The following is a 20,500-nucleotide window of genomic DNA, read 5'->3' on the forward strand; positions in this document are numbered from 1 at the left end:
TTCCAACAACTAGCAGCCATTAAACACGCATAACTGTTATCATCTAACCCTTATCCTAATAATAAATTGGACTCGGGTACATGAATCCCATTCCAATCCATCAATAGTCATACTTTTCGTTGGGTCATAAGTCATCAACTCTTTTTTGCTACTCCCTTTCGTGTCCTTCTCATCCTTTTAAACCTACGATTTCAATCAATTCAATTCTTTTCAATTGGCCGGGTCTTTAAGACTCCATTGAAAATTATAAAACCATTTAAGACCACTTTCTCTCGTCTTGTTATCTATGGGTATTATTCTTAAATTCCTTCAAATATATTCATTTATAATTATATCATTTCTTACCTTGTCATTTATTCATCTCAACATCCTTGTTTCAAATAATATCTTCCTACAAATATTTTGTTCCTCAACTAATTAACATTTTGTCCCATAAGGCATGATCGATCTTATAGTAGTTATTATATTAAAATTCTCATTTTAGTTTGATGGTACACAGGATCGTATAAAACTCTAGAAGCTTGAATTCTATGGAGAGCATCCTTCCCATCTCACCACTCTTATAAATTATTAACCTTAGGTATTGAAAGTGTTCATTTTAAGATACCTTTTGGTTAGTAATCTTATCTAATTTTTTTATTTTCACTATTATTACTAAAATTGCACTCCGTTTGCTCAATTTTATTCTAAGTTTAAATCCTTTAGATTTTAAAACAAACAATCAAAAAATAAAAAATAGCCTAGCGGTCCACTTCAGAGGCAAAAATCTCATTAGTTGGAGTTACTAAAGTGGTTTAATTTATTGATGTGGGATGGGCCTAGAAATGCGAAGCTAGATTCAATCGTGGGCCGCATATCTACATCACATATGGAAGAATCAGGGCTTGACAGCAATATGAAAGAATCCCATAATCGCGATATTTATGATCAGATGAGATAGAATGTAGACAGAATACAAGGATTTATTCCAAATTTAATTTTAGGAATTGACAGGATGGTATAGAGCATGGATCGAATATAAGGATATATTCCAAAATTTAATTTTTAGGAATTGACAGGATGGGATAGAACGTGGACTGAATATATAAGGATTTATTTGACTCAGCTAAGTTGACATGATTCGATCACCACAGAACTAGTAATAACTTGGATTGAACTTGCCAGATTTTATAATATTTATCAACTTCTGAGTGAATGTTACTGACTCGTGAGCTGGGGTCTTCAGTAAATTCTGAGTTACATAACTCGAATTTTAGAACTTTTCTGAGAGCAGGCACCCCCTTATTAATACAAACTCACCATGTTAAAGACAAAAGGAAGAGTACAAAATAAAAGAGGAGAAAAAAAAAAAACCTCCCAAAAGTATTTGTTACTTTTGGGAACAGCATAACAAGGAGATACTAAGTGGATTCTCTTTGCTCAGGTCCAAGCCCTAATTCCAAAACATAAAAACTGGGCTTGACTGGGAGTCAAGTCAGATACAGCTGGTTCAAAGATAAGACTAATTTTCTATTTGACTAAAATTGGTATTTAATATTTAAATAAATATATTTATAGTAATATTTAATATTTAAAATTGTTAATTATAGTTAAAATATAGAGAATGCTCAAACACTACTGGATGCACGTGCAGATAGTTGTGTGTGAGGCCTGGGATGGTGTTTGTGTAACATCTAATCCATCTAGCAAGGTAGTCTCATCATGAAAATGAGTTGCACCAAAAATCAGGCCGGTTGAACTATTAGGTGGGCTACAACATGGAAAGCAATGAACAATCACTAAAAACCTTCACATTTATATCGGTCGCATGTAATGGTTGGATCGACTTAATCTTTGGGTGTCCATTTTCATTGTAAGGGTACCATGGTGGAAGGGTGGGATGGCATACGTACAAACACCACAACTGGTCCCACCCACCAACAAGTTGGACGTACTAGTTATGTGTGAGCATTTCTCCTAAGAAAATAGGTAGAAAATTAAAATTTTTGGGCCCGGCTGCAATGGTTTTTGCCCTGTGGTTACTCGACGTGAACCTTGAGTTTGAAACTAGCCACATATTTTTAATAAACAACTGAAGGCCTCAATTCAAACCACTATCAGTTGCTTCAGACAGTCAATCTGACTGCAGGGGTCTTTTTTACTCAGCATCAAGTCTCGCTTAGGAGCAAGTTTTCTATTGCTATTGGAATCTCAAGGAATCAAATCGACTTGGCTAGATTTCAAGTCGAGTCATTGAGTTTTATAACTATCGTACTAGCAAGCTATAGAAGAACTAGTCTTGGCTGATTTTCAACCAAATCATCTGGTTTTAGAACAATGGTCAAAGTAAATCGTAGAACCGGCCATATTTTTCCTTATTCTAGTATTAGATATGATATATATGTTTATAATTGTATATACTATAAATAGTCATATGGATATATTTTGCTAAAATCTTATACATATTTCTACTCATGTCCTACCTCTTTTACCTATTCATCTCAATGACATAAATACAATACAATATTTATCACAATATAACCTTTAAAAGTAACATGGTATTAGAGCTTATCTTTGATCTAATTTGTTGTTTGAGCATCTCTACTTCGGTTTCTATCATTGGTCCTAATGTTTTTTGATGCAGGGAAGGACGTGAGGTCGAGCATTGTCTTCCTCAAGGGGATAATTGTTCTGAATCCATGGAACTTCTCTACATTCCTCACAGAGACTTCTCGAATCCACGAGAAAAATAACAAGAAATTAAAAGATAAATTCTATAAAATTAAAAATTGATTGATGAATGAAATGAGCAAGTTCACAACCCTTTAAATAAGGATACTAAGCAATGAAAGAAATTTCATAAAACTCTTAAAATTCACAACTTACTATAGATAATAAACTTATTATTTATAGACAGTCGGGATGTCTACTAGTGCCCAAGGTTTTTGGCCAAAAATAGTAAGTGTCCTATTTGGCTTCACCACGTTCTTCTCCTAACTATTCTAAGCACTTTTCATATTGGGCACAACTCCTAAAGCTCAATAGATGAAGAGTTATAATCAAACTAAAACTTACTATTTATAGTAAAAATAGAGAAACGATCGTCGATCTGATGGTATTTCATAAATCCGTCTTGCGCAACTCGGCATAGCCAGGTTGGATGGCTAAAGTAGTTCGTGCTACTCGAAAATCATATATTTTACGTCCGATAACTAATTCCAATTTGCGAGATACATCCGTTTTAAGTTTTGACGGTCCGGATCATCTCCGTCTCTGATCCGGCCTTTTCTAGTCCATCTTGGCCATGAAATTATCCATGACCCACTCTACATCATTTTCACTAAAATTCATACCATCCAATCTAAATCCTTGTCAATTCCATGCTTTAGCTCAAAGAAAAGTACATAGTATGAGACAAGTGTGTATATATGTTTCAGTTGTACACATTATAGATAATTATTTAGATGTGTATATTTGTTAAGATCTTCTGCAAATCTCTTACCTCTATATTTATATATTCTCAACTAAATAAATACAATACAATACTTACCCCCAATATGGTCATTAAAATAACACCCTCTATGATAAAATTGATTACTACATGCAAGAGTGGATGAAGGGGGACCACTTACATCACATGGAGGCCAAACTTTTTCTGGTCATTCTTAACTTGGTACAATTTGTCATAACATGTGAGAGCTACATTTAAATGTGACTCGACCGCTACATGTCATGAAAAATGACAACAAACGTCCAGTTCAGGTTCCAAGAACACCTCACCAAGAACACCTCAACCAACGGCCGTAAGTTGATAAGGCACTGATGTCTCGCTATCATGGTCAGCATTTTGTGGCTAGACATTGGTTTAGACCCATGGCTCCCACTCAGGGTCTATTTTCAGGTCCTACAAAATAAACAATGTAGGCTTGGACATGGATTTAACAGGCTATCTCAAGCCTAGATCTAGCCCAAATTTACTTTGTTCTCATGAGCCAGTGGCTACCTCATGGGTCATGCTTAGACCTTACTTTCAAGACATGTCCTGGACTGTGCAAACATAGGCCCGATAGAAGTAGTCTGGTTAATTGTGAAATCAGCCCTGCCCATTCACAGCTTCATAAAACATTACTCTAAATAAAATCACATGGGTGGGAGTGGGCCAGCAGACCCAACAAGTACCAGACACTGGCTGGGAGTGGGTGTAGCCAATGGTGGGCACGATCCGACTCGAACCGGCCAACTCAACTCGTCCGACTCGTTTAGATCCGACTCGACCCGAACCGAATGGGTGAGTTGGTACGAACCGAGTCGGCTTCGCCCAATCCAAAATCAAACCGAGTCGAGTTCGAGTTACCCCGTAACTTGATCCAGTTAGACTCGACTTGATCTGAAACCCAACTCGACCTGACCCTCTAACCCTACCTGCCACACCCTACCCTGACCCGATCCCAAACTCTCTCTCCCTCCCACATCCTCCTCCTCTTCCAAGCCCTGCAACCACCCACCACCATCACCCTCCCCATCCTCCTCCTCCTCCTCTCTCTCCTCTCCACTCCCTCCCTCCCTCATCTCTCAATCCGACTCGGTGCCAACTCAACTTGACCCGATACTTCTGACCAGTTCGGACTCGGTTCGGATCAGTCCAGGCCAGACTAAACTCGGATCGAGTCAGGCGTGCTGGACTTGGTCTCGAGTTAGATCGAGTTCGGGTCAGGCCTATTTCAAAACCGGATCGAGTCAAGTTAGCCCTAACTCAGTCCGACTCGACTCGATGCCCAGCTCTAGGCGTGGCTAAATGGGTGTTGGTGCAAGATTGGGTTTTTATTTAAGCCTGATTAATATTTGGGATGGGTGTGAATATGACGCTGCCCATACCAAACCTTGCCAAAACCTAATACTTTAATTAATTTATAATTACTAATGGAACCTTTTAAATTACAAACTATAAAAGAGCAGTTGGCTACTCTGCATTCTTGTTGGATGAGCTTATTCCACAACGTTTTGCACGAGGGTCCCACGTTGTATGTGTCATTTGTTTTGCCATCCAACCTGTTGACTGGTGTGCAATGTGTATTCCATCCAACCAGTTCAACAAGATTGCTCTCGTTTCAGGCCGACATGGGTGTGAGTATTGTTGCGGGTATGGTACGCATTAGCAGGCCTGACCCAAACCCGGCCCATTGCTACCGGTATATAATAAGGGACTTGGGTAAGGTGCTCATGACATTTGGGTTCCAATATAGCTTGGGTACAACAGATCCACAGCCTCAGTCTTGGTATAACTAAAGACATTGATCTGCTATTCATGACAAAGAACTATGAAAGGAAATGACTTCTCATAAACATCAGAAATTTTTTTCTAAGTTTACATGCATGCATAAGGCAGTCCATCTAGACAATCACATGTCTGAGATTGATACACATAAGCATGAAATCCAAGCCGTTCAACAGATGGTCTGATGCTTTAATGCCCTGGCCTAAGAGGCAGCCCAGTCTACTCATCAGGTGGCCAACACCTTACAAGAAATAGGCTGGACGAAGAACACTTGGCCAATTTTTTATCCTAAGACAGCTGCTTGTTGCCAACATTGTGGTCTATCTGATGAGTGGACCAGCCTGATTCATAGGCGAGGATGTCTACACAATCGAAGCCATGAGGTGGACAGCTTGGATCTCGTGCCCACACGCCACATTGTCACACATGGAGATGTGCAGATGGGCTGCCGCCTGCCATAGACATGAACGTGACCTTAAGCTTAGATGGGCCTGATCGGCATGGGCCAAATTAAGCCCATTGGGTGGCCATATTCAGTTCAAAACCATTCCCTTCATATTATCTTACTTCTCCTTTTTCCCATCTTCTCCATTGTGGGCAAAACAAGGCAGAGCCAAATCTACTGTAGCTGCGGACCTGAATTGGCGCAGCTCGCATCTGCATTTCTGGACGTGGGCTCGAACTGAGCCAGAACTTTCCGCTCCAGTGCACCTAGGTCAGATTTGAGCTTCAGTCCATGCCTTGAAGGTCAGGCCTGGACTGCCTTAGCCCATCCTCAGCTAGTTCCAACAAAGATAATTGTTCTACCAGAGAGAGAGAGAGAGAGAGGGCCAAGTTTTTAAGGCCTGAGCCCAGCCCGTAAAATAATTTCTACAAGTGTATTATACGCAATACACGCTTATAGGACCAACAAAGATAATTGCTCTACCAGCCAGATCCCAGACTAACAAGATGGACCATCGAGGCCTAAAGACCCAACTGGCTCTTGATCTGTTGACAGGATGCGGATTGCGTACTGAGGAAACTATGGGGCCCACACATAATGTATGTTTCGTATCCATGCCGTCCGTCCATCCGTTTTGCCAGATCATGTTAGGCACGATCCCAAAATTGAAACATATTCAAAGCTCAAGTGGACCACACCACAGGAACCGGTGGGTATAGTAGCGTTCACTGTTGAAATCTTCCTAGAGCCTACAGTGATGTTTATTTGTCATCAAACCTGTCCATAAGGTCACAGAGACATGAATGAAAGGAAAACACAAATATCAGCTTGATCTAAAACCTCCATGTCCCTCAAAAAGTTTTAAAGACATTCAATTCCAACTGTTTCCTGTGGTGTGGTCCACTCAAGCTTTGGATATGCTTCAATTTTGGGTTCGTGCCCTGAAATGATCTGGAAAAAACGGATGGACTGTGTGGATAAGACACATACGTGACGGTGGGCTCACTGAGTAACTCAGTAGGCAATCTGCGTCCCCGTTGACAGCCTAGCTGTAACTCTATATGCCTAAACTAGTAGTCATCGAAAACATCTGCTTTATAGGCTTGTGTAATAACCATCAATACCATATCAAACCCAACCTAATCTCTCTAGGCAGTTTTTTTTTTTTTCCCTCTCATTCAACCTGGATTTCATGATCAGCTCAGGCAGGACTAAGACTAGTACATCAATGGGACTTAAGCCCAGGTCGCCCCACTAGAAGTGACATGCACTAGCAGCTCAACTGACGTGCATACATTGACTGTGTCGACATGGGAAAACTAGTTTTCAAATCATGGTAACACAAATCAATAATGACAGAGGGTAAAATGCAACATTCCAAATCTCAATTTGTTAGTGTTACAATGTGAAACTTGGTTATAGGATACAACAAGCTTTGGAGTTCTCCCTTTGTTTCCACAAATTTTCTGCTTCTATATTTGTAAGCACATTATAAATTTTCACAGCAACTCCAACCCGCTGGGAAAAGGCTATGATTATGAGGAAGACAGTACTGACGGTGATTATTGCCAAAGAATCATTGGGTAATACCCAATTGTAGGTTAGGGATGCATTAGTCCAATTCTAGTTTCCTTGTCTTTCTAAAATTCTAAATCGTGCACAGTGATGGACATACAAAGTCCATGTGCTTCGCTATAGAATGGATTGTTCTCTCTGCACAACAAACCATTCCGCATTCTCCAACCGATAGTTCAACTGCTGAATATCTCAACTCAGTTTAAGTCGATACAAACCATTGGAGAAGCAACATCCCTTGATGCTATCGATATAACCAGTTCTAAGGGTTTTGGAATTTTTGAGAAAAGGAACTTTGTGAAATTAGATACATTTCTATAGCATAGCAGTATAGCACATTTAGAGGAAGTCAGCCATGGGGAAAAGCACGCGTTTCTGTACGCCACCTTCTCTGGTGGAACCTAGAAAATTCAAAATAACTCCATGGAAGAGACAATGTCAAAAGATCGGTTAGCTGCCTTCCGACTCTAAAACAGTAAGAGAAATGCATACGATTGTTATTAGAAGGTGGGTGGTATCGCCTACATCCGTTGATTCAACCAGACAAAGCCTTCATTGGATGGAGATTATTTTTGCGATTGTTGTCAAGATAGCTTGCTTTTCAAGTAAGATGCATCTATCATTCCATGGCATGGAAATGATGCTAAGAAGTTACAAGTACAAGTAGTTGCAAGGACATGAATTTGGTATTGATGATGATAGCATGAAATTTGGTAACAAGATAAATGGTAACAGAATTTCGGGGAACAAACAGCTTCATGGATTTTAAAATTACATGCCTGCTAGTTAGTGGAACACTTCTATATATATCATATTCAGAATACCACTGAAAGGTCCCTCAAAGAAACCAAAAACAAGCAGCAAACTCGAATTATAAGCATACAAACCAGAAAGAAAGCCTAGATAAAATATTCTAATTCGAGAAAGGTGAAAATAGATCCGATGATGATTTTGCTGCTGCTGATGATGATAAACCTGATGGTAATAAGAATGCAACGGAATTCCTACAAGCTAATGTAAAACACATTGTCAGTCCCGAGGGTAGAGTCATCAAGGGCTTAATTGGCTGCTCCGTGGGGGAAGACTTTCTTGTTGGGCTCAAAAACATACTTGATCAGGGAGTCCTTGATGGAGAGCAACTCAGGAAACTCTTTCTTCAACTTTGAAGCATCCATTTCGTTATTGCTTCGAGCGGCGACAATTACTTTGGCCTGTTCTTCCAACGTGAAGTTAGCCCACTTAAAGTCAGGATTAATGTAGGTCTTGTACATTTCTAGGATCTCGTTGTGGCTCACGACACCAGGGTTTGTGAAGTTCCATATGCCCCTGTAGTTTCTCTTTGCCATCTCGACCGAAATTGGCAGAAGTTCATCCAAGATAGTCATGCTGTTTGGAATGTTAACCACTTTGTTGTAACGAGAAATCTTAGTAATGAAGTTGCGGGGATTGCTAAGGTCAGAAGATATTGGCATTCTGACCCTAAGGGTGCACACATTGTCATATTCCTTCAAAAGCTCTTCGACCTGGTTCAAGCATCAAAGGAAATACATCAATAAGCATTGAAACATCCAAATTCCAAAAATGAAGGAAAATAAGTCATCTGGGATTAGCAAAGTTACCATAGCTTTAGTCTTTGAATAGTAAGAACCCATGAAATTAGGCGTGTCTTCCTCCTTGAATCCAATGCCTGACCCTTCTGGGTGTTCCGCATTGTATTCAAATATACAACCAGTTGCAAAATTCATCATTAGCAATCCTTGCTCCCTACAGATATCAGCCAAATTCAAAGTACCAACCACGTTGGTGCGAATAGTCTCTGGTTTGTGAGACTCACACCAGTCCACATTGGGTCTGCCAGTCACGCCCGCTGCATTAAAGACATGGGTTGGCTTAGCATTATGAATATCTGCTAAAAGCTGTGAACGCTCCTCCAAACGCCCTTTCCCATACTCAAATAGTATTCCTTGTTTCTCACATATCTTCCCAAGAAGACCCCCAATCCATCCAGTCCTACCATAGATCAAGAACTTTAGAGATGGCTTTCGAGAAGAACTGATGCTCTTTGAAACTGGAACCACCATTCGGTTCTGAGTAGAATTATTTGAGACCTGCGTAGCAGCACCTCTAGTGTCTTCCAACCCATCAACCTGTTTTTCAATCCCTGGCATCATTAGCATTCTTGGATGAGGCATCAGAGCCCCAGAAACATCACCCCACCAATCAGGATGGCTTGTGTACCACTCCATTGTCTTCTTAAGCCCCTCCTCCCATGTGGTCCTTTCCGACCACCCTAAGCTCTTCAGCTTCTGATCATCCAAGAAGTACCTCTGATCATTAAATGGCCTGTTCTCCACAAACTTTATAACTGAGTCAGGATTCAGTGAGAAAAGCTTACAGATATCCTTTGCAACATCAATCACTGTCCTCTCCTTCTTAGTCCCAATATTATAAACATGACCAACTTCTCCTCTGTGGAGAACAACTTCAAAAGCCTCAGCCACATCCTCACAAAAAAGATAACTCCTCACATTAGATCCATCTCCATGAATTGGAAGTGGCTTTCCTTTCATAGCCAAAAGGATGAACTTTGGAATTAACTTCTCAGGAAACTGGTTGGGCCCATAAACATTGTTTCCTCTGGTAGTTATGACTGGCAATCCGTACGATCTACCATATGCCATGACAAGCATTTCTGCCCCAGCTTTTGTGGCAGAGTACGGATTCGTTGGGAGGAGCTGCGAGGCTTCATGGTTTCCGACGACTGCATCCTCATCCGTCTCTCCATAGACCTCATCAGTGCTCACGTGGATGAACCTCCGGATCTGACCAGTGACTTTGCAAGCTTCTAGAAGGACATGGGTACCGTAAATGTTGTTCTTGGTGAACTCGAAGCTGTTTCCAAAGGAGTTATCGACGTGGGTCTGGGCGGCAAAGTGCATTATGGTGTCAATGGACTCAGTGATGAGGAGGAAGTTGACGAGGTCCGCACTGGCGATGTCTCCCTTGACGAACTTGAAATTGGGAGACGAACGAGAAGGAAGCAAGTTCTTGAGGTTGGAGCAGTAGTCGAGCTTGTCGAGTACGACAATCTTGTATTCGGGGTAGTTTCGGATGAGGCGATTGGCAACATGGGATGCAATGAATCCCGCAGCACCAGTGATCAAGATATTCTTAGGCGTGTATGTTGACATTTTTACCAATAGATCTATAGAGAACAAGATATAAAACCAAATTTAGACAAGAACTATAGATATCTGATTGCAAACCCAGGAGAGAAAAACAAAAAATAGAAAATTCGTGACTTCCACACACACACCCCTGAAAGAAGGCCTGTCAACATCTGTTTAGAAAGAAGTCAACCATCGTAGATTTCCATAGTTAACACGTGTGAAATATCAAAAAAGGACTTGGGTTAACTACCTAAAGGCTAAACAGTTTTACTCGGCAAAAGGCATGGAGATGAATAAGTTGATCAATCAGGGTTTAAGGAGGGAAGAATCATACCATGTGTGATCCGTCTACTTCCAAAATGTATGAGGATTTTCAGTTCTAATAAGTGGGGCATCTGGATCAATGATCAAGACCATTCCTCTGTTGAGCCCCACCCACAATGGATCATGCTCTAAAATTCTCCTCAACAGGACAAACTTAACCATTCAACTTGTGGTCTACAAATAGACGGTTAACCATTCAAAATGAATGAGGATTTTCAGTTCTAACAAGTGGGGCACCTAGATCAATGATCAAGACCATTCCTCTGTTGAGCCCCACCCACAATGGATCATGCTCTAAAATTCTCCTCAACAGGACAATCTTAACCATTCAACTTTTGGTCTACAAATAGACGGTTAACCGTTCAAAATGAATGAGGATTTTCAGTTCTAACAAGTGGGGCACCTGGATCAATGATCAAGACCATTCCTCTGTTGAGCCCCACCCACAATGGATCATGCTCTAAAATTCTCCTCAACAGGACAATCTTTACCATTCAATTTGTGGTCTACAAATAGACGGTTAGGCAAAGGAGCACAGCAACAGTTCACACTCAACTAAAAAAGTCCCAAGATTGGTGGAGAGAATCATCCAATCTGGGAGATTTTGGGGCGAGGTCCACTGGTCGAGGGACACAATGGACCACTGGCCTAGATTTCCGATCTCTATAGGTTACATCTCGAAGATCAGATTCCGCAATGAAGATGGGAAGAAGGAAATGAAACAAGAATAAAAGATCGAATCCAGAAAACACATAAGCGCATTACTTCATAAAACTCCTATTGAAATTCCAACTGATACGCAGATCCGAATAATGCAGCTATAATATATACTAAGAGAACAATAAAGATAAAACCCCATCCTGTGATCTGGTTTCAGAAAAACATAAAAAAATAAATCAAAGAATAGGAATTTCCGTTTTCTACAGAGATCTGAAGAAAGAAAGAAGTGAGTAGGGCAAAACGCGTTCAAAATGGAAATCTTGAAATCTCATTATCGGATCTGTTTCTGGGAATTGCGTCGTGGAATTGAAAAGTTAAAATTTTTTTTTAAAAAAAAAAAATGATGAAAAATGCAGATTCAATGACATGATTCGATGATGTAAGAAAAAGAAAATCCAAAGACAAAGGGGGAGATGAGAGAGAAATGGACGTACCGGTCTCAGATCCAGATCGAGATGGAGAGAGAGAAAAGAGGAGCGGAGGATCTTCAGACATATGGAGAAATGAAAGAGCGTTTGTGCTGAGAGGAGTCGTTATAGGCTGTATATATACGAATCGAGATCGGGAGAGAGAGTGAAAGAGTGGTAGTTGGGGAAAGTAGAGAGAGAATCAGAAAGGAATCGTCTACAGCACCTATTTTATGTGACTCCGTAAACCAACCTCGTTCTGTGGGGCCCACCACGTTGAACCTGTAAATCCACTGTGTCCGTCAGGTGATAACCCTTATTTTAACTGTAAATACCGGAAGAAAACAACGTCCCGATAATAAAATCTCACTGTGCCACAACAATCGAAACAATGTAACGTTACTACTGAATACTTTAAGTTCATGCAGTGTGGCCCACCTGAGTATTGAATCAGGCTAATTTTTGCATATTCACTCCATCCTTGTTAGTTTCATTCGATTAACGGGTTTGATGAAAGATTCACATCATGGTGATCCCACAAGCAGACCTATGGTTGGCATCCTATAGTAATTATTGCCTTGGTTTGGCCCACGTGAGTTGTGGATCTCGCTTATATTTATCCATCGAGTCTAGAAATGAGAATGGAACCTGGATTTAAATATGCAACTGGTGGGTCCAGCATAACGTGGGCGTTTTACACCCTGCTTAAAAACAGGTGCTGTGGAGGATCCCGTTCCACCGGAGAATCGAGTGGAAGGACGGTTCTCGTTGTTGCAGATTCAGAGGAGGATATTCGCGGCCCACGTGCTAATATGGAACAAGTAGGGCGGTACACGAACCGAGTTAGCTCGGTTATCTCGCTTACTCAACTCCAAAATGCTTGATTTGACTCAGTTCGAAACTGAATTTGAGCCAAGTCGAGCTATTTTTCTGAGCTCAAAAAAATTTCTCACCGAATTCGAGCTTGCCCTAGCTCAACTTGACTCAGATCAAACCCCAACTCAAATTGAACTTGGATCGAACCAATTCGGTGACTCAGTTACTTTGATATTGATGTTGCTCACCAAGTGTTTGATGAAATGACTTGATGAAGTGTCGACTGATGGCAAGGAAGGTATGTATATGAAACAAATACATTTTTTTTTCTTGATTTTAATGTTGCCTACAAGGTGTTTGATGAAATACCTGTAAAACTGCTACTGTTGTTTCAGTTTTACATATAGTGATAATTTGCAAGTGCAATCCATATGTTTGTGAAAATGCTGCATAGGCGAACTTGGCTCAAATTGACCCGAGTTGCTGACCAAACCGAGCCGAGCTGGCTAGTTAGGTTCAAGGACCGAGCCAAGCCAAGTTCGAGCTAGGGTCAGCTAGTGACCGAGTCGAGTCGAGCTATGCCAAACTCTACTTGTCAATTCAACTGGTCGAAACGCGTCAATTGGTCGGGTTGACCTATTAACCAAAGTTTTTGACCTGTCAAAAACTTAAAACACAATCCAGAGAGTTTTTTCCAAAAAAAAAAAAAAAAATCCAAATATTTCCGATATCCTTCGACCTATCCACTAGAGTGTCAATCCTTCGACCTATCCACTAAAGTGTCAACCAATCGATGACCCCTTTTTCAGCATACATTTGAGGCATCTGATTTTCAACAATCTCCACCATGACTCTTATCTTCATTATGCAACACGCTATGTTCGATCCTTCATCTCTACTTCGTCTCTATCATAGCTCTACAATCATCGCTTCTCGTGCACACTCCATCTTCACTCTATTTTTTGTTAGTGTGAAGACGTAGTCTTGTGTAGCTCGAATTTATCAAAGTAATCATTTCACTACCTCCCATTGTTGTTTGTCGAAGTTAGACATGTATCTGCTAACAATACCCATTGCATGTGAAATATCTGGTCTCATACAGACAATGACATACATCAAGCTATCAATCATACTCGAATTAGGCATACGAGACATAACCTGCTTTTCTTTATTAGTTTCAGGACACTACTCAGGAGAAAGCTAAAGAGGACCTACGTAGGGAATGTTGACCGGCTTTACCTTGTCTATCCCATACTTCACCAATAACTTCTTAAGAATTTGGCATAAAATAATTATAGTCTACTCATCTTGCTGTCTCTGTGTATGTCAATGCTAAGAACTCTCTTCGCAGCCCCCAAATCTTTTATCTTAAATGTCCCCGAAATCTAAGCCTTTGGTATATTGATCTCAAAATGTTATGACTTGCAATAAGCATGTCATCAACAAACAATACTAAAACAATGAATTTTCTATTACTTAGTGTCTTTAAATAGACACAATGATTATACTTACTCTCAGTAAACTTCTAACTTATTATTAAATAATTAAATTTCTTATATCACTACTTGGGCGACTGTTTGAAGTCGTACAACGATATCTTCAACTTGCAAACCTTATTCTCTATCCATTGTATTTTAAATACTTCTAATCGCTTCATATAAATTTGTTCTTACAATTCCCCATGTAGGAAAATAGTCTTCACATCCATCTGTTCCAGCTCGAGATTGTATTGGGCAACAGTGCCTATACGAATCTGATAGATAATTGCTTTGCCACAAGTGTGAATATCTCAGTAGAGTCGACACATTCTCTTTAATCTTATCCCTTCACTACCAACATTGCCTTGTACCTATCATGTTTCTTCCTTAAGATCCATTTACACCCGATCACTTTACGACCGATGGAAAACTCCACCAGCTCCCACGTCTCATTCTTGTATAAGGAGTCCATCTCATTATGCATTGTTACTTTCCATTTTACAGCATTTACACCGTTAAGAGCCTCTTGAGAAGTAAACGAATCCCCCTTATCTGTAATAAGGGCAAATGCAACATTCGACTTATTCCTGTATCTCGCAGATAACCTATGATTCCTTGGTGGATTCCTTCTCATAGGTAGTTGTTCCACCTGCTCTGAACCTCTATTTGCGTCTCAATATCAACCCGTGTCTCATCTCTATCTATCTTAAGATCCACAACCAACTTTTTCGCTTCCTTATGCTCATCCTTATGGAACAAGGATCTATCGATGAATTTAACATCATGACTAAGGATGATTTTTAGTGTAACTCGGTCATATAGCATGTACTCCTTCACATCATCACCATAGCAGACAAAGATATACTTTTTGACCCTTTGGTCTAGCTTATCTCTCTCAACTGATAGTACATAAGACTAAGCATCGCAACCAAATACTCACAGCTTTGAGTAGTCTACCTACTGACCACTCCACACTTCCTCTGAAATTTTACAATTAATAACTGTAAAAGGGCACCGATTCATTAAATAACAAACTGTGTTAACGACATCTGTCCATATTTCCTTACATAACCCAACATTACTTATCATGCATCAGGCCCTCTATAAGAGAGTTTGATTCATCCGTTCAGCCACACCATTGTGCTTTGGTATGTGGTGTACTGTGTTGTGCCTCACGGTTCCTTTATCTTTATAAAAAAAAGAATTGAATTCCCTAGAAGTGAATTCCCTACCGTGATATGTCCTCGACACTTTCACATTTCGCCCTGACTGTTTTTCAACCATCGCCCTAACTGTTTTTCAACCATCGCCCTAACTGTTTTTCCACCATCGCCCCCCACTATTTGAAGTTGGTGAAAACCTTAGATTTAGTTTTCAAAAAATAAACTCACACCTTTCTGGAATAGTCAACAATGAACATAAAGAATCGCGACGACCCTCCACCATAAACTACAGGCAACGGTCCCCATACATCACAATGCACATAATTGAAAACCCCTTTTATAAATATGTTTTCTATACTTAAAAGATAACATTGACTATTTACCATATATACAATGTTCGCATATGCTAAAATCAATGCTTTTAAAAGTTGAGATCAAACAACGATTAGAAAGTACATTCACGCCCAGCTCGCTCATGTGACCTAGGCATGCATGCCACATACATGCAGATGTAAAATCTGCTACAAACGATGCAACTCCACCCGATGAAGTGTCTGGATCAACCTGTAAAGGTTATCATTTCTTTATGATTTCATGACTATGAGTGCCCCCTTTTAAACCTTAATGACACGATCGAACCCGATGATTTTGCACTCAAGTGCCTCGAGCGCACCTAAAGATATCAGATTCTTCCTCAACTTAAGAACATGTTTCACATTAGTTAAGATACGTTCTATGCCATCAAATATCTTAATGCACATGGATCCAACACCAACTACGTTACAGACATTGTCATTGCTCATAAACACCTGGCCACCATCACATTCATTATAGCTGGTGAACCAACTCCTGTGAGGGGTCATGTGATACGAACCCCTCCTATCCAAGGTTCATTCATCGTCAAAATACCTATATTTTAATGTGGTCAGAACGTCACTACCACTCGCCTCCTCATTAGATTTTGCAATGTTGGCCTATCTAGACGAACCCTCTGATTTCTCCTTTCTAAATTTATAATTTTGACAATTCTTCTTCATGTGTTATGTCATGCCACAACTCTAGCATTTCAGCTTGCCTTTACCCTTGCCTTTAGATTTAGATCTCGATTGCAAAGATTATCTATCTCACTCAGAACTTCTCCCCCTCATAATCAGTGCATTTGTATAAGCACCAATGTTATCGCTTTTCTTTCTCTTTGCCTTAGACTGAAGATCTGAGATAATGGTCTTAACATTAATGGTCATCTTACTAGTGCACAAAGAGTATTTGAACGACTCATATGATTCTGAAAGAGAATTCAGTAGAATACATGTTTGATTTTCATTATTCATCACATCTTCCACATTCAACAACTTGTAAACAAACGTATTAAAGTTATTGATGTGGGTCTCAATGTCAATCCCCTCAGCCATCTTCAAATTGAATAATTGTAGCTTTATATACAAATAATTTTTAAGAGACTTCTTTGCATAAATGTTCTCTAACTTCACTTATGTATAAGCCGTAATCTTCTCTTTCATAAAATTGTAGAGAACATCATCTATTAAACTCAAGTGGATTGAGATATTGGCTTTTTTAATTAACTTGTTCCACTCTTCTTCTTTTATAGTTTCCAATTTCTTTTCAAGGAATGTGTCTTCCAATCCTTGCTGAATTAGAAGGCCTTTTATTTTCAACTTCCATAGTTCAAAGTTATTTTTCGAGAATATTTATCTACATCGAACTTCATGCTAGATGTCATAAATACATTGACTTCAAATCCGATCTATTTCTCAACATTAGCTCTAATACCACTTGTTGAGACTCACAGAAGCATACAGAGAGGAATCAAACAAAGTAATTACAATGCGCAAGCAAGTCTAACAAAAAATACTTCAAATTTATATAAAAAAACTCTGATGAAAAAAAAAAAAAAAAGGAGGAACAAAATAATAATGCAGTATGAATAACAAAGTTACAAGAGATGAAACCTAACTGATTCAAAAGCCCAAGAGAAAAACCCTAGCTTTTTCTCTCTCAAATCCTTAAGCTCGTCTAGCATTTTTCTTAATTTTGATTATATCCATATATTTAAGGTAAAATGGAAATAAAAATAAATTGTGCACAACCACACAAATTGTGCAATCTGTGGACTTGTTGCTTCGATTGGTCAAGACGCATCGATCAGCTGGGTTAACCTATCCATCAAAGTTTTTAACATGTCGAAAACTCCAAAAATAATTTAAAGAGTTTTACCCTTAAAAAAAATAAATTTAATAATATTTTCAATACTCTTGGACCTACTTACCTGAGCATGGATCGGAAAATAGTCCCTGTTTCAACGTCGATTAGATGATTCATCCATTTTTCAACATTGTCCATAAGTCAGTCTATTATCACACAAATGATGATGTTTATTAGCCATTTAACCTGTTCATAAGGTCACACACAGTTTATTAAAAGGGAAAACATAAATATCAGTTCGATCCAAAACTTGCATGGCCACCGAGTAGTTTTTAATGGTGGGTATTCAATCTCCACTATTTTTATGGTGTGGTCCACCTGATAATTAAACCTGCCTCATTTCTGGGCTCATGCCCTAAATAGAGATGTCAAAATGGATGGATGGCGTGGATAAAACATATACATTACGGTGGGTTCCACGGAACGCCGTCCAGTAGCGAGTCGCTACTATCAGTGTCCGTAGACAATCCGCGTCCTCTGCGGCAGCAATTATTAATGCAAACGCATAAGGCATGCATCAAGACAATGAATATTTTTCTATTATATATGGATCTGATCAAACGTATGATATTCCCCGTTGAATTCTATTGGATACGTAGATTATTTTTCCAGATCCATCTAAACCTATGGCGAAGTTACCGTACGTTGAGTCTCATACGACCAAAATGTCACGTGTACATGACATCCAAGCTGCCAAAATGGTTGGCCCACCTGGAAGATCAATGCGTGGCAAAGTCAGGCTGATCCATTCATTATGTGGGCCACACTGCTAGTGCTAGTTAAAAAAAGAAAGAAAGAAACAGAACTGCCATTGGACCCAATGTACGCCTTTGACCCACCTGCCCAGTAGGTCGCCTGATTTTTGCACCCAACGGTAGCTGGCTGCGGAATCGGATTGGCTACTCCCCCTGCCACAGGCCAATGGCTGGTGGCGGGTTCTCTGTGGGACCCACCATGATGTATGTGTTTCATCCATGCCGTCCATCTATTTTTCTAGATAATTTTATGGTATGATACCAAAAATGAGATATATCCCAATCTCAAGTAGACGAAACAGTGTTGAATGAACTTCAATCATTAAAAAAAAAAAATTGGGCCCATAAAAGTTTTGTGTCAAGCAGATCTTTGTTTTTTCCCTTCATCTGGGTCTGTATGACCTAATCAACAGATTGGATGTTAAATAAACAGTACAGTGGGCCTTAGGAGGATTTTAATGGTGGATATCTAATCAATATTGTTTTCCTGTGGTGTGGTCCACCTGAGATTTATATCCCTCTCATTTTTTAGCTTAAGCCTAAAATGATATGTAAAAATGGATGAACGTCATGGATGAACACATACATCATGGTGGGGCCCAGGCTGGTGGCAGGGGGAGTAGCCAATCCGTTTCCCCGGGCCGTGTGGTACATTGACAGGGATCTGACGTCTCATTTAAGGGTTTTCGTAATTATAAAAGGGTTAAAGAAGGCACTGACGCAAGCAAAATAAGCTTTCAAGGTAGAAAGAGTCGGGTCCTGATCCATCGACACTGTCTATCCGTGCGAGGACCATTGTTAGTGATCTAGACCATCTAATGGGCCCCATTTGGATGGAAATATCTAACACATCCGTTCGTAGCTTATAAACATTGGGATTATTATGTATCAATAAGTTGGAATCGCCTTGACCGTGCAATAAGATATTTGCAGATAATGTGTTTACTCCAAAGTAGTTCGGTTGTATTTTAATTCCTTTGGGTGACTGTCCCAACGATTGATATGTACAGTCCATTAGGTCGATCACGCATTTTATGGCTTGCATTAAGAAAATCAGGTCATGCCGATCAGATGATTAGCTTGTGCAAGATCACACATCTTCTTTTTCCATGTGCGGTGCACGTGCCGATTGTCCTAGAATCGAGTTAGGTGATGTGGTTGGTTCAACGAGGTTGCTCTGCGTGCGGCTGCGACTCCTTGCACTGATACTTGCCCAGGAAAGCGTATTTGCACGCGTGAAGCACTCGCCGCCAACCCCCGCACCTGGTAGCAGCAGCGCTTTGTGAAAGTGCCGTACCGACAAAGAAGCGCAAGCGCCATCGCACGGGTGGACTTTTCTGCTGCTCGCTTCTCACGCATGTGAATATGCTTACATGTGCAGGATCCAAGCCGCTCAGCATTCGAGCCCCCACTGCGTTGATTCAATAGAAATATGCCACTCCCCGTGTTGTCTCTTTTTGGCACACCCATTTGAATTGAATCGGAAATATAGTTCGTTTTTTTAAAATCATCCACACATATGGCCCACCTGATTAACCTGATTAGAAAGAAGAACATGATTCATGTGCGAAAGAATATACGGGCTTGCCTCAGGAGCTGCTTGGATCTCTGGCACGTGGGGCTGCGGTTACTATTCGCGCTGAGTGGTTGTTGGGGTCAAGCATATTTTCATATTGAGCCAACCATCTCAGCGCCACATGACACGTGGGCCCCGTCTCCATATCGCGGGTGAGTTGGTAGAGTTTGTGGCGTGGGATTAGCCACCCACGTGTGCGCGTACTTGCGAGAGGCAGGCCCACCGTGAGGTATGTACCTTACATCCACGCCGTCCATTGGTTTTGACAGCTTAATTTAAGGCATGATAAAGAAAATAAAATAAAATAAAATAAGCGCAGAAGATCTAAATCTTAGTTGGACTACACCACAAGAAACGGTAGTGAATGAATACCCACCGTTAAAAACTTATCAGGGGCCATCAAAATGTTTGTCTTCCATCCAACCTGTTAATAAGGTCAAAAATACCTGGATGAGGCGACCACACAAATATCAACTTGATCCAAAACTTTTGTAGCCCACAAGAAGTTTGTAATAAGCAATCACCACTGTGTTCCTGTGGTATGATCCACCTGCTATTTGGATATCCTTAAAATTTTGGATAATATAATAAGAT

At 40.2% G+C, this 20,500-nt stretch overlaps 1 protein-coding gene across 1 annotated transcript; it reads right to left on the reverse strand.

The window, feature by feature from the left end:
• Positions 1-8,011: 8,011 nt before the first annotated feature.
• Positions 8,012-12,081, reverse strand: LOC131245504 (trifunctional UDP-glucose 4,6-dehydratase/UDP-4-keto-6-deoxy-D-glucose 3,5-epimerase/UDP-4-keto-L-rhamnose-reductase RHM1-like). The gene is made up of 3 exons (XM_058245022.1): positions 11,923-12,081; positions 8,894-10,479; positions 8,012-8,797 (listed from the first exon to the last, which is right to left on the reverse strand). The coding sequence occupies exons 1-3, from the start codon at positions 11,981-11,983 to the stop codon at positions 8,333-8,335; spliced, it is 2,112 nt and encodes a 703-aa protein (XP_058101005.1). The 5' UTR covers positions 11,984-12,081; the 3' UTR covers positions 8,012-8,332.
• Positions 12,082-20,500: the final 8,419 nt, after the last annotated feature.

The sequence above is a fragment of the Magnolia sinica genome, chromosome 5, assembly GCF_029962835.1.
Source record: "Magnolia sinica isolate HGM2019 chromosome 5, MsV1, whole genome shotgun sequence".
Classification (NCBI taxonomy): Eukaryota; Viridiplantae; Streptophyta; class Magnoliopsida; order Magnoliales; family Magnoliaceae; genus Magnolia; species Magnolia sinica.